At 33.6% G+C, this 11,160-nt stretch overlaps 2 protein-coding genes across 4 annotated transcripts; one reads left to right on the top strand and one right to left on the bottom strand.

The window, feature by feature from the left end:
* Positions 1–74: 74 nt before the first annotated feature.
* LOC126915949 (protein transport protein Sec31A) lies at positions 75–6,241 on the bottom strand. 2 transcript variants are annotated; one of them, XM_050721178.1, is made up of 15 exons: positions 6,083–6,241; positions 5,388–5,600; positions 4,992–5,314; positions 4,832–4,929; positions 4,520–4,765; positions 4,144–4,437; positions 3,682–4,050; positions 3,492–3,609; positions 3,114–3,419; positions 1,861–3,029; positions 1,633–1,728; positions 1,251–1,325; positions 906–1,178; positions 751–822; positions 75–666 (listed from the first exon to the last, which is right to left on the bottom strand). In XM_050721178.1, exons 2-15 carry the CDS (start codon positions 5,588–5,590, stop codon positions 478–480), a joined length of 3,831 nt encoding a protein of 1,276 aa, XP_050577135.1. In that variant the 5' UTR covers positions 5,591–5,600; positions 6,083–6,241; the 3' UTR covers positions 75–477. The 2 variants fall into 2 exon arrangements, with proteins under 2 accessions (XP_050577135.1, XP_050577136.1); XM_050721179.1 differs by lacking the exon at positions 1,633–1,728.
* A 679-nt stretch (positions 6,242–6,920) lies between these two features.
* Positions 6,921–10,326, top strand: LOC126915982 (polypeptide N-acetylgalactosaminyltransferase 13-like). 2 transcript variants are annotated; one of them, XM_050721294.1, is made up of 11 exons: positions 6,921–7,236; positions 7,398–7,698; positions 7,882–7,991; positions 8,067–8,247; positions 8,315–8,484; positions 8,558–8,725; positions 8,828–8,927; positions 8,990–9,399; positions 9,468–9,610; positions 9,705–9,971; positions 10,047–10,326. In XM_050721294.1, the coding sequence occupies exons 2-11, from the start codon at positions 7,562–7,564 to the stop codon at positions 10,173–10,175; spliced, it is 1,815 nt and encodes a 604-aa protein (XP_050577251.1). In that variant the 5' UTR covers positions 6,921–7,236; positions 7,398–7,561; the 3' UTR covers positions 10,176–10,326. The 2 variants fall into 2 exon arrangements, with proteins under 2 accessions (XP_050577251.1, XP_050577252.1); XM_050721295.1 differs by having other exon boundaries at positions 7,343–7,698.
* The last annotated feature ends 834 nt before the right edge of the window (positions 10,327–11,160 follow it).

Below are 11,160 nucleotides of genomic sequence, written 5' to 3'. Positions count from 1 at the left end.
TTTTCATTAATTAATTTAATATATAGTTTTAATGAAATCGTTATATAATTTTTTATTTTGAGATATACACATGATTTTCTTAAGCCAACTTTAATATTTTATGTACATATTACATTATGTTAAAAGAAACAAAATTTTATTAACAATATCTGAATATCTGTTCTAGTCTTTACATGCGTCGTAGGTAATGAGTACTTTCAATTGTACCGGAATAATGATACCTTATCTAATCCCAACAAGCCACCTTTAAATGTAAATATATAAACATTATGATTTTGTTGATGATACAATTGAGTCATAAAGTTTATATACAAATATTTGTGACTATCCGTACTATACTGAATAATATGGAAAATTAATAAAACGTAAATATCTTATTAATTAGGCAGCTAAATTAATAAGGCTGTTAAGGATTATACAAATTTCAAATTATAAAAATGAATAGATGTAAATATTCCGGGTTTAATATATTGCATTCTATCTAATGTAGACATTCAATTGAAGAGCGATTAGGAATAATACTTTAATACCAGGCATGAAAGAAGCTATCTGGCTAAAATCTGGACCTGAAACTAATTGTGTATGAAGATCTAAACCTCCAGTATAGTTTCCACTTTGTATCATCTGTGATATTTGATGTAATCCTTGTAAAGAATTCTGTGACAGCTATAATAAGACGTACACAATAAATATATTTTTCTTTTTTCTTTTTTAAATCGATAGTAGCACAGTGCAAAGAGATATACATACCTTATTCTCTCTAAGGCAATCGTATAAAACTTCGAGTTTTCTGGATACATCTGCTATTTTGCGTTTAATTTGCTGAACAAAATGAAAAATATTGGTAATTTTGACTGTAATATAATAAAATATATTATTCCTATAAATACGAAGAATCATCTTACTGGATTCTTGGCGTTTTCAAAGCACTGATCTTTTAATTTATCGAATACTGTTTTTAAGTGCATATGCTGTTCCGGAATCGGTGGTTTTGGCTTCTCCGGTTCCGGTGTTCTGGCAATTGCGACCGGTGGTGTAGGTTCCATTAGTTTGGGATATTGAGCAGTCATATTTGGGATATTCTGACTAATATTGGATTGATTTGGAATATTCTGATGATATTGTTGCAGGTTGTAAGATGATTGCGTATCCGGATAAAATTTGTCGTGTTGCAATACCTAGAGAAGAAAAAAGAGGTAGAAAATAATGATATTTTATTAGTTAACAGAAACTTTAATTATGATCCTTACATTCGGTTCGGGTTGCGGTTGGGTTCCACTTAATGGATGTAAAATCGGGTTTTGTGGCTGATAATCTTGTTTTGACTGCAGAAAATGTAATATTATGATATATTTAGAAAGCAATACCTTCATATACTAACTGCAATAACAAAATGGTACGCATGAATCGTAAAATGTAATATCCCACGACTACAATGTTTGTATAAAGCAGTTGGAAACGTCCTTGTATTTCACACTGTCACATTAGTTAATATAATCACAGGAAATTGTTATTCGCAATTTACTAAATCGAATTTAAGAGATACTTAAGGGGAATAAACATATTTTGCTTAAAAAGAAATAGCAATGATGAAACAGTATAAACAACACTCAATCTTTTTTAGGTGTCTACCTTAAAATTCATATTCTTCGAATATTTTGCTTTCCACTTCCTGGTACCAGCATGATCCGCAGACATTTCATTTTTGTTGCATAATGCTAGTACTGGCTATATTATTTAAATGTATATATACATACATATATATATATATATATATAATAAGGATAAAGTTATACATAATAACTAATTACTCACTATTTTTCAGGCGCACTTGTATAAAAAAGATACGAAGCTATTTACCTGTATCCTAGAGGGTTTTGCAGCAGGTGGATCGTTCCACCCAGCAGGCTGTACCGGTGCTTGATAGATGTTTGAGCGATCCATTGGTGGCTGATTTTCGCTTCCATACATTTGAGTCTGCTGAGTTGGTTGCATTCTAATTGGTTCATACATTTGACTTTGCGGTGGATTTTGCAGTGGCGACAGTACACTAAGTTGAACTGGCTTAAAAGTTTCTGTTTCTTTAACATTTGATACGAGATTTTGTCCGGAGTACGTGTTCGTCGGCATAGGAACTTGTGGTTGATACATATTTGATGAAGAATAGCCTGATACTGGAGGAATTTGTTGATATGACGATGTTTGTTGAGGAAAACCAGTTTGCCCGTATGTTGAAGTAGATTTAACAGACGGATCTATTATATATTTTGATCTCGCTGGAGGTCCGGCGCTAGGTGGTCGAGATCCGATTCCGCTTGATGCACTTGAGGGAGGTGGTGGTGGAAGTGATGGAGAAACGGATGTTGAAGTGTAAGAATGAGATATTTGATCATATGGCATAGATGGTATAGGTGGCATAGGTTGCATAGATTGTACAGGTTGCATTGGTTGTACATGTGGTTGAAGCGGAGATATTCCAAACGTTTGTTGTTGCTGTTGAGTATTGAATTGATTTGGGGGAGGTGCGAAAGATTGTTTCGTTGGAGCAGCAATGTTTGAATCGAAAAAGGGTCTTGTTGGTCCGGTAGACAGTGGATTTTGTACACCTTGTACGCCAGTTACAGATCTTCTGGTTCGATCGTAATAAGTTTGCATTGCTGGTGCTTTTGGCACAACTTTCGATTCTTCAATATAACCTAAAGCTCGCATCAGGCGATCTTTTAACATTACGACTTTTTTATCTTGACTATTTCCTAAATAATTTAGTGCAGAATCGAGATCTCCTTCGGCCGCTAACATACCAGCATAACGAGACAAAACGTTGGCAATTTTTCCTTCTATTTGTACGTTTTTAATATTTTGCGTTTCTAATGCTTTCTGCATTATAACTACTAGTTCTACTATTTCCTGAATTTCAACATTGGAAGATTCAACCATTTTATTCAAATTACCAGAACAAATATAACAAATTTGAGCTTGTTCTTTGAGTGTTACATTGTCAGATGATGCCAAACGATCTCCAAGCATGTCTATAAAATCAAAGGGACAGAATTGAGAATTATATATCTTAATATCTCATTGTCACAATGCGTGCATTATAATACGATACGTACCGCACAAAGCAGATCGTTCTTGTGAATTGGAATGAATAAATATTCCAATCAATACTTCTTTCCAGCAATTTATATCAGCATTGTTAACAACATCAGCCCAATTTTCACTAACTAATGAATTGATAAGAGAATTGAGAGCTCCAGAATGTTCTGAAAAGTATCTGTACTGGGTACGTGCTAACAAATCAGGTCCAGCAGCCATTGAAAGAATGACCGCATCTGCGTACCTTTTATTTGCAAAGCACAACGACACAGCAGCTTCTATATTTCCTAAGAGGATTGCTTGAGTTATAAGCCCATCCTCATCTGCAAAATTACGTTATCTAATGTAATGAAAATTTAGGAAATGAAGTTCCTTATATGTAACTATAAAATTACCATCTGATACATTTATTTGAATGTTTTTATTTTTTGCAGCAGTTATTGACGTTTTCTTAGATTCTTGTGCGATAGCATCAAACACCATGCTCCCATCAATAACGTTTCCATTAAGTACCTAAATGAAGAGTAGTTTCTGTTATGTAATAATACTGTGAAAATTCTTCAAGTAATATAAAATTAAACTTACGTTATTCAAGTTACCAACTCCTTCTGTAATACTATTAACATCTTCTTGTGAAACGAGTTGATTTAATTTATTATTCATTGTTTCTATGTTATAACCAAGTAAATTCAATATATTCTTTGTCACATTTTCACTAAAATATGCCCCCACACAATTCCATATCTTTTTTCTATATATATCAGTAGTATTGTCAACTTTCCCTTTGCAATAATCACTATATTGCTCACTTTTAAGGACTTCCTCCAACTCATTTGAACGTTGAATTAATTCTGGTTGTGTAACCACTTGTGATATTATCACTCTTTTGTTTGAATTTGGAGGTAAATTAGAATCTACAGGTCCATTTTCAAATATTATCAATTTACCACCAAACTAAAAAAAAGTTCATGATTCTTATAATAGAAATTTAAAACTGTAATATATAAAAATCGATAAATATTACATATTTTAAAAACAGATGCTTACACCAAAGGATGCTCCAAATGGCCTTTTTAACCATTTTGGAGCTTTTGTCAAGGTGACTGCTGGTTCTGTCTGTACAGGAGGTGGTGCATGCGTGAAAGGATCCATTCCAGGGAAGGAATCTACAATTTTGTTAGATGTTTCTGCTGACATTTGTTGTTGTCCTCCCAATAAAGAGTAAACTACTGCATGTCCATCAAAGCTAGATCCCACAACTAGCCCAGGATGTCTTGGACACCATGAGACATCAAAAATCCACTGATTTGTTTGTGCTAATTCACAAATTACCTCACCATTCTGTACGATAAAGGAATATAAATATATAAACAAGAAATAAATTATATACATGTATTCGTAAACATACTCCTTTTAGACTTACTGGTGCATCTGAGTTAGGATTCCAACATAGTATCCTATTATCTTTGGCACAACTTAAGAGTAAATCTGAATCATGCGGATTCCATGCAATTGATAAGACACCACGTTGGTGATTTTGGAATGTTTTCAAGGGTGATGTTGCAAATCTCAAATCCCATAATTCAATTATAGGAGCCTGATCATCTTCTGATGCTAAGCACAACTGTGTTGCAACATCTGGATGCCACTGAACTACTTTCCATCTTACCTGTATGTATATATAAATGTACAAATGATACAAAAGTATTACAAAATATAGAGTAAGTAAAATTACCTTTGTATTTGTATCTGTTAAGTTGATAATTGGCTCATTTTTTCTCAAATCCCATATAGTACATCGTTGTGAAAACGTAGAAGCAAGGATATGTTGCACTGTAAGAAAAAATAAAAATTAAAGATATAAATATATTAGCAGATTAAACATTATGAGATACCTTGCTTGTTCCAAGCAATGTGTTGGACATCTTCTAATGGTTGACTTCTGACTCCAGGAGTCATGGGAGAATTTGTGTTAACAATATCCCATATATAAATTTCATTTTCTGTTGCACCAGTTGCTAACAAATTTGCTTGAAAGGGATTAAAATCAAGTGCTCTAACTGGACCTGTATGTCTGTCTGTTTTACTTATCAAGTAATTATTATCATTAGCTAACATTTTGGCAGCTGAATAAATCTTTATAATGCCATAATCACAGCCTCCGACAATTATACCAGCTGGATTATTACCATATGAACCCCATATTATTTTATGAAATCTAAAATTTTTATACATTTATGAAGTATTGTCATCTATCTGATATACAAGTGCAAATATAATTTATCTCCAACCTATGGTCACTTGCAACACTGATCTTAAGCTCCAAATCATATCCAGGTTGTTGTAAGTTTAAGGAATATAAATCCAAGCTCGCAGATGTGTTAAAACTTGCATCAAGTTGTTGAGCTGCAGTTCCTGCGGCCAATAATATAGGATGCTGAGCCGGTGGTGACCATGCTACATTGACAGTCTTGAGTAACTCTTTAATCTTCATCCTTGGGTCCCTAAGAAATAAATTATTTATATTTATTACCTGTATATAAATGGTATTTCAGTAAATCTTCTGTGTACAACTAAAAAATAATACACAGCGATATATTGTAGTGTAATATAGATATATATTTACTTAATTATACTTCACTATGAAGGTATTTAAATCTTAAGTAAATAAACTTATATAAAAACATTAATAGAAACATTTAAGAGAAAATTTATTTAAGAAAAATCATATATTTTCTCAAGATTTTACTTTCAGTAAAATCATGTGAATGAGTTATTAATAAGATACGCTTTGAATTAATTATACTATTGTAATGCAAATTTTATAAGCATAAATAATAATACTATAAATGCATTATATTCGATTCGTCGGTTCAGCTCCCTACTACTATTAAATTGCAGCACGTGTACATTAATGTTCTACAGTTAATTTTTAATTTCAGATAGAGTAGGGAATATATAATTTATTTAAATAATATTTTCTTACCTTAATATATCGAATTAACAGTAATTAAGTGTATTTTACAGAAATAAATCCCTAACGTCAAACAAGTAGCAATCACCCGTCAACTTCTTCCAACGTGGCGAACCATACGTTCAGAATAGTGCTGACCTCTTTGGTATTCGTGATAAACATACAGTTTGCTCTTTTTCATTTCTATCGAGTATAATAGAGGAGAAATAGACAGATATTTCTTCCACGTAGAATATTCTATATTATGTGTTCTTTCATAATAATCCTAATGTAATTACAGTCTATAATTGTATACAAGTACGAAAGATCTAATGAATTCTCATTCTAGATGGAACAGTTCATTCGAGTAGACCGTACGAGATTTCCTTAAATGTATATATTTATCACATTGACAATTTGGAAAATTTAAGCAAATATATGTGTATACAATGTATTTAATATTATAATTGTAATTTATTCATTATCATCTTCTTTCATCCTCGTTACTGTCTTTTTAATTGACATTTAACCTAAGAATTAATAATTAACAAATCTACATACGTAGTTTTATTTGACATTTAGTCTTTTTAAGCTTATTTGTATTTCCCAAATTGTATAAACCATCGATTTATGATCAGAAATATAAAATATATGAAGAGATACATTGTATATGAAATTGAACGTACGTATAATTTATATAATACACAATTTTTGCATAAGAAATAAGTAATACATTCAATAGACGTAACTCTTCTTACAGATATAAAATACCAAATCCGTCAGTCACATTGTACTTTTCTTTTTTTAAATTATTATTTTTTTTTCTTTTAAACGCGTTTAATTGAAGATGCGGGGTTACAAAGTGTTTTGATACAACACTGCGTTATTCATAGCGTCCTAGCTCCTTGGAATTCATTCCAGTCGTCGAATCTGTGGCAGCATGCAAGCAATACAAATTTCTGTGCGTTATTTTAGTTCAATAGAATAGTACCCATTGACAGTGAGATAATTTTTTATTTCATGAAAAAGTAGTGTTTATCGTATAGAAATAACAACAGGAATCATCTTCTCGATGTCATATATGTATTTGTGAGGTACATACATATGTACACATATCTGAAATCATTTCAGCGCATTCCGTGTACTCCACCGCTAAAACTCGTGATGCGTTTTTGATTCGAATTCAGGTAAACTATAAAATTGATTACAAACCTTGAAGACTGTATTTTCTTCTTAGTTTCACTTTCATTGTAATTTGTGCAATGATAAAGTAAATGGAACTTTTCTTTATAGAAATTACTTAAATAATAGCACGAACATTTATCCTGACTTTCGTAATGTTCTCCAGTTCAAGGTAGACATCGTAATTACTTTTCACGATGACCTGCGATGAAAAGTATATTATAACGGAAGTGCGACTTCAACGATAACAGTTAACTATACCATAATGACATAGATGTGTAGTTATTTTCAAAATTAGTTAAGTTTAGCGTTCTCTCAACGAGGATCACGATGTGGCCACGACTGAGAAAGTCTTGTCGCGCGTGGTCAATCATTCTCTCGATTGCTCTTTTGATGGGAATATTCTTCGTTTGGCCACGGAAAAGGCGAGAGGACGAAGATTCTCCTAACGATTACGTTTCGCTTCGGTAAGTGATTACGAAAATGAAAATTCGTAATTAAAATTCTTGAAAACATCATTAAAAAAGAACATTATTGTTTCTTTCTGAGAAATAATTGGAATAGAATATCAACGATAGCTTTAATCACTGTAGATGATTTTACCAATTTCAATACTGTAATTCCGTTCTGCACCTTCTTTTCATTCTCAGGCTTTTAGACAATCAAAGAGATTACATAGATCGTAAAGGAGTACATGTAGTAGTAGGACATTATATTGGAGATTCCGTAGATCCAATGAAAACTCCGAATATTACGAAAGGTAAATTACGAAATACGTAATAATTTGCACTTAATAGCAATGAATTTTGTTATATCTTCTATTTCTCATTAATAGATCTCATTAACAAAAATATGTTTGATCCACGGCCGTTTGAGGGAAAGAATGGCAATCCGGTTCTTGTACCGGCGAAAGACTTTTATAAAATGCAGCAGCTTTTTCAAATCAATCGATTTAATTTGATGGCTAGTGATAGAATACCATTGAATCGATCTCTACCAGATGTTAGAAGAAAAGGGTAATGTGTTTATTGGATATTTATCTTATCTATAACATATCAGCAGTAGGTAATTTACCGATTGCAGGTGCATAACACGATATATGAACGTAGGTAACTTACCGAAAACGTCGATAATTATCGTCTTCCATAACGAAGCTTGGAGTACGTTACTCAGGACTGTATATAGCGTAATTAATAGATCGCCAAGGCATTTGTTAGAAGAAATTATTCTCGTTGATGACAATAGCGATAGAGGTAAGCAAATAATATCTTTTATTAATACTCTTTCTTTGTACATGCTTTAAAAAACAAATTTCTTGTTTGTTAGATTTTTTGAAGGACGCGTTAGATGAACATGTAAAGAATTTAAAAGTTTCCACTAAGGTTCTTCGTTCCAGGAAACGTATAGGATTAGTGAATGCGAGGCTTCTAGGTGCCAACAGAGCCAAAGGGGAAGTCCTCACATTCCTTGACGCACATTGCGAATGCACGGTTGGTAGGTAAGCTCTTTTGTTAATATTTTTATGATAAATACAGCATTACATACACGATAAAACGATATATTTTTTATTACGACGTTTACATCAATATGTTTTAGGATGGTTGGAACCCTTGCTCGAAGCGGTTGCTAAGAATAGAACTAGGGTAGTATCGCCTGTTATCGATATAATAAATGACGATACTTTCAGTTATACACGGTGAGATATAATTACGTTCACCATCTTTTGGCAACTAAATAAATAACAATATAATATCGCAGGTCTTTTGAGTTACACTGGGGTGCGTTTAATTGGGATTTGCACTTTCGCTGGCTAACGTTAAACGGTCGATTGTTGAAAGAGAGGCGTGAAAATATCGTCGAACCATTCAGAACACCCGCCATGGCCGGTGGATTGTTCTCTATGAATCGAAATTACTTTTTTGAACTAGGCAGTTACGACGATCAAATGAAAATTTGGGGCGGTGAAAATTTGGAATTATCTTTTCGAGTATGGCAATGCGGCGGTAGCATCGAGATTGCCCCCTGCTCTCATGTGGGGCATCTCTTTCGAAAATCCTCACCTTATACGTTCCCAGGCGGTGTCGGAGAGATTCTATATGGGAATCTCGCTAGAGTAGCCTTGGTTTGGATGGACGAATGGGCAGAATTTTATTTTAAATTTAACGCAGGTAATCAAACTTTCTTTAAAAGATTGTTTCACAAATGAATTAAGCGTTCCCTGTACGTTTCCTTTCAGAGGCAGCTAGATTAAGAGACAAACAACCAGTTCGAGGTAGATTGGAATTACGTAAGAGGCTACAATGCAAGAACTTTGAGTGGTATTTGAATAATATATGGCCAGAACACTTCTTTCCGAAAGACGACCGTTTCTTTGGACGGGTAGATCTAAATTTAAAATTATTATTAAATAAAAAGATTAAACGTTAAATCATCGTAATAAGTATTCATGTATTTTGATTACGATATATTTCAGATTTTGCATATTTCATCGAACAAATGCATTATGCGACCAACCGCGAAAGGGACGTATTCTCAACCCTCGGGATATGCAGTCCTTGAAACGTGCCTTCCACGACCAATACTTAGTCAAATGTTTGTGATGACGACGGATGGAATTATAATGACCGATGAGAGCGTCTGCTTGGATGCACCCGACCATGACACCCAGCACAAGACACCAAAGGTTAAGATAATGGCGTGTAGCGGCCACAGTAGACAAAAATGGCGATATGACGAACAAGTGTGTTTCGAATTTTTATCTGTATTCGTTTATAAACTTTAGATAAATTCTGAATTTTTATTTTGTCCTTTTTAGTCAAAGACTTTTGTGCACGTATCTTCCGGAATGTGTTTGCAATCAAAGAACGACGAGGATCCTGTGATAGCAGCTTGTACAGAAAACATCGACCAGAAATGGTCATTGGAATCAATTCCTTGGAAATAATAACACCAGTATTTTCTTACATCGAACGCTATCTTAAAACACAATATATTTGTAAAGATCATTTCTAATGGAATTTTTACTTTCGTATACTTGCGGCTATTTCTACAGGAAATATTTGTAAATAAATGTATGGCTGGCTCTTTTATAAAAATTGTTCATATTTATAAAAAAGAACTATCCGATACATTCGATTTATGAACTTTGGCGTCATCTTGATTAAACGCGTGTCGCACACATTTTTCCAGACTAATATAGAAGTTTCTTAAATAGGTAATACGTCATTGTCAATTCCGGAGAAGATGCTGTCCGTAGTCGGTGATTCATCGAACCACTAAGGCTACACGTGACGAATCATCTTTATCGTCAATCTTATCAAGGTTGCGTTGTCCTCAAGATTACGCGAATTTTGCATTTACGGTATCAAGGCGCACTTTAAATGTATCTAGACGGAAAATACCTATTTACATGGACAAGTGGTCCCACGAATATCCTAAATTTATCAAATTTCATTTCATCTCTATCTATATCGTGGCTATTTATTTTTTACCAAAAAAGTTCTCCACGAAAGCGACCAACGTCGAGTAGAATAGGTTTTCTAGAGAGGCGTTTTAAGCGTCGTTTCGAGTAGAACAATCAGAATTCGTACCAATAGTCTGGTTGGCGTAGTTTAACGATATGTGGGTCAAAGTCATGTCCTCGGCGAGGCCAAGAAGCCACTTAGCTCGAAGCGGCCTAGTCTCCCTGTTCGTTACGATCACCTCCAGGCCAAGTTTGGTTGAGATGAGCGAGTCTTTATTTATGGACCGGTATCGTTAATCCATACGAGTCCCTTCTTCGAATTCGTCAATTCGCATTCACAGACACGGAGTCGTGCGATTCGATTATCATTCGGTGGAAGCAACGATTCTCTCATGTCCATCGAAATTTTACATAGTCTTTATCTTTATATTTTTATAACCCTTATATTCTAGATAACGAATAAACG

The sequence above is a fragment of the Bombus affinis genome, chromosome 5, assembly GCF_024516045.1.
Source record: "Bombus affinis isolate iyBomAffi1 chromosome 5, iyBomAffi1.2, whole genome shotgun sequence".
In the NCBI taxonomy this organism is placed as follows: domain Eukaryota; kingdom Metazoa; phylum Arthropoda; class Insecta; order Hymenoptera; family Apidae; genus Bombus; species Bombus affinis.
Note: the sequence above shows the minus strand (reverse complement) of the source record. Positions and strands in the feature narration are given on the sequence as shown.

Excerpts from the sequence above, each read along its gene's own strand:
- LOC126915949 (XM_050721178.1), bottom strand. The coding sequence starts at position 5,590 with ATGAAGATTAAAGAGTTACTCAAGACTGTCAATGTAGCATGGTCACCA. Across the intron at positions 3,030-3,113 it reads AGAACGATCTGCTTTGTGCG|ACATGCTTGGAGATCGTTTG; the intron begins GTACGTATCGTA and ends TTGATTTTATAG. Across the intron at positions 1,729-1,860 it reads CAAAACCCTCTAGGATACAG|CCAGTACTAGCATTATGCAA; the intron begins GTAAATAGCTTC and ends TAAATAATATAG.
- LOC126915982 (XM_050721294.1), top strand. The coding sequence starts at position 7,562 with ATGTGGCCACGACTGAGAAAGTCTTGTCGCGCGTGGTCAATCATTCTC. Across the intron at positions 8,248-8,314 it reads CCAGATGTTAGAAGAAAAGG|GTGCATAACACGATATATGA; the intron begins GTAATGTGTTTA and ends TACCGATTGCAG. Across the intron at positions 9,972-10,046 it reads AATGGCGATATGACGAACAA|TCAAAGACTTTTGTGCACGT; the intron begins GTGTGTTTCGAA and ends TGTCCTTTTTAG.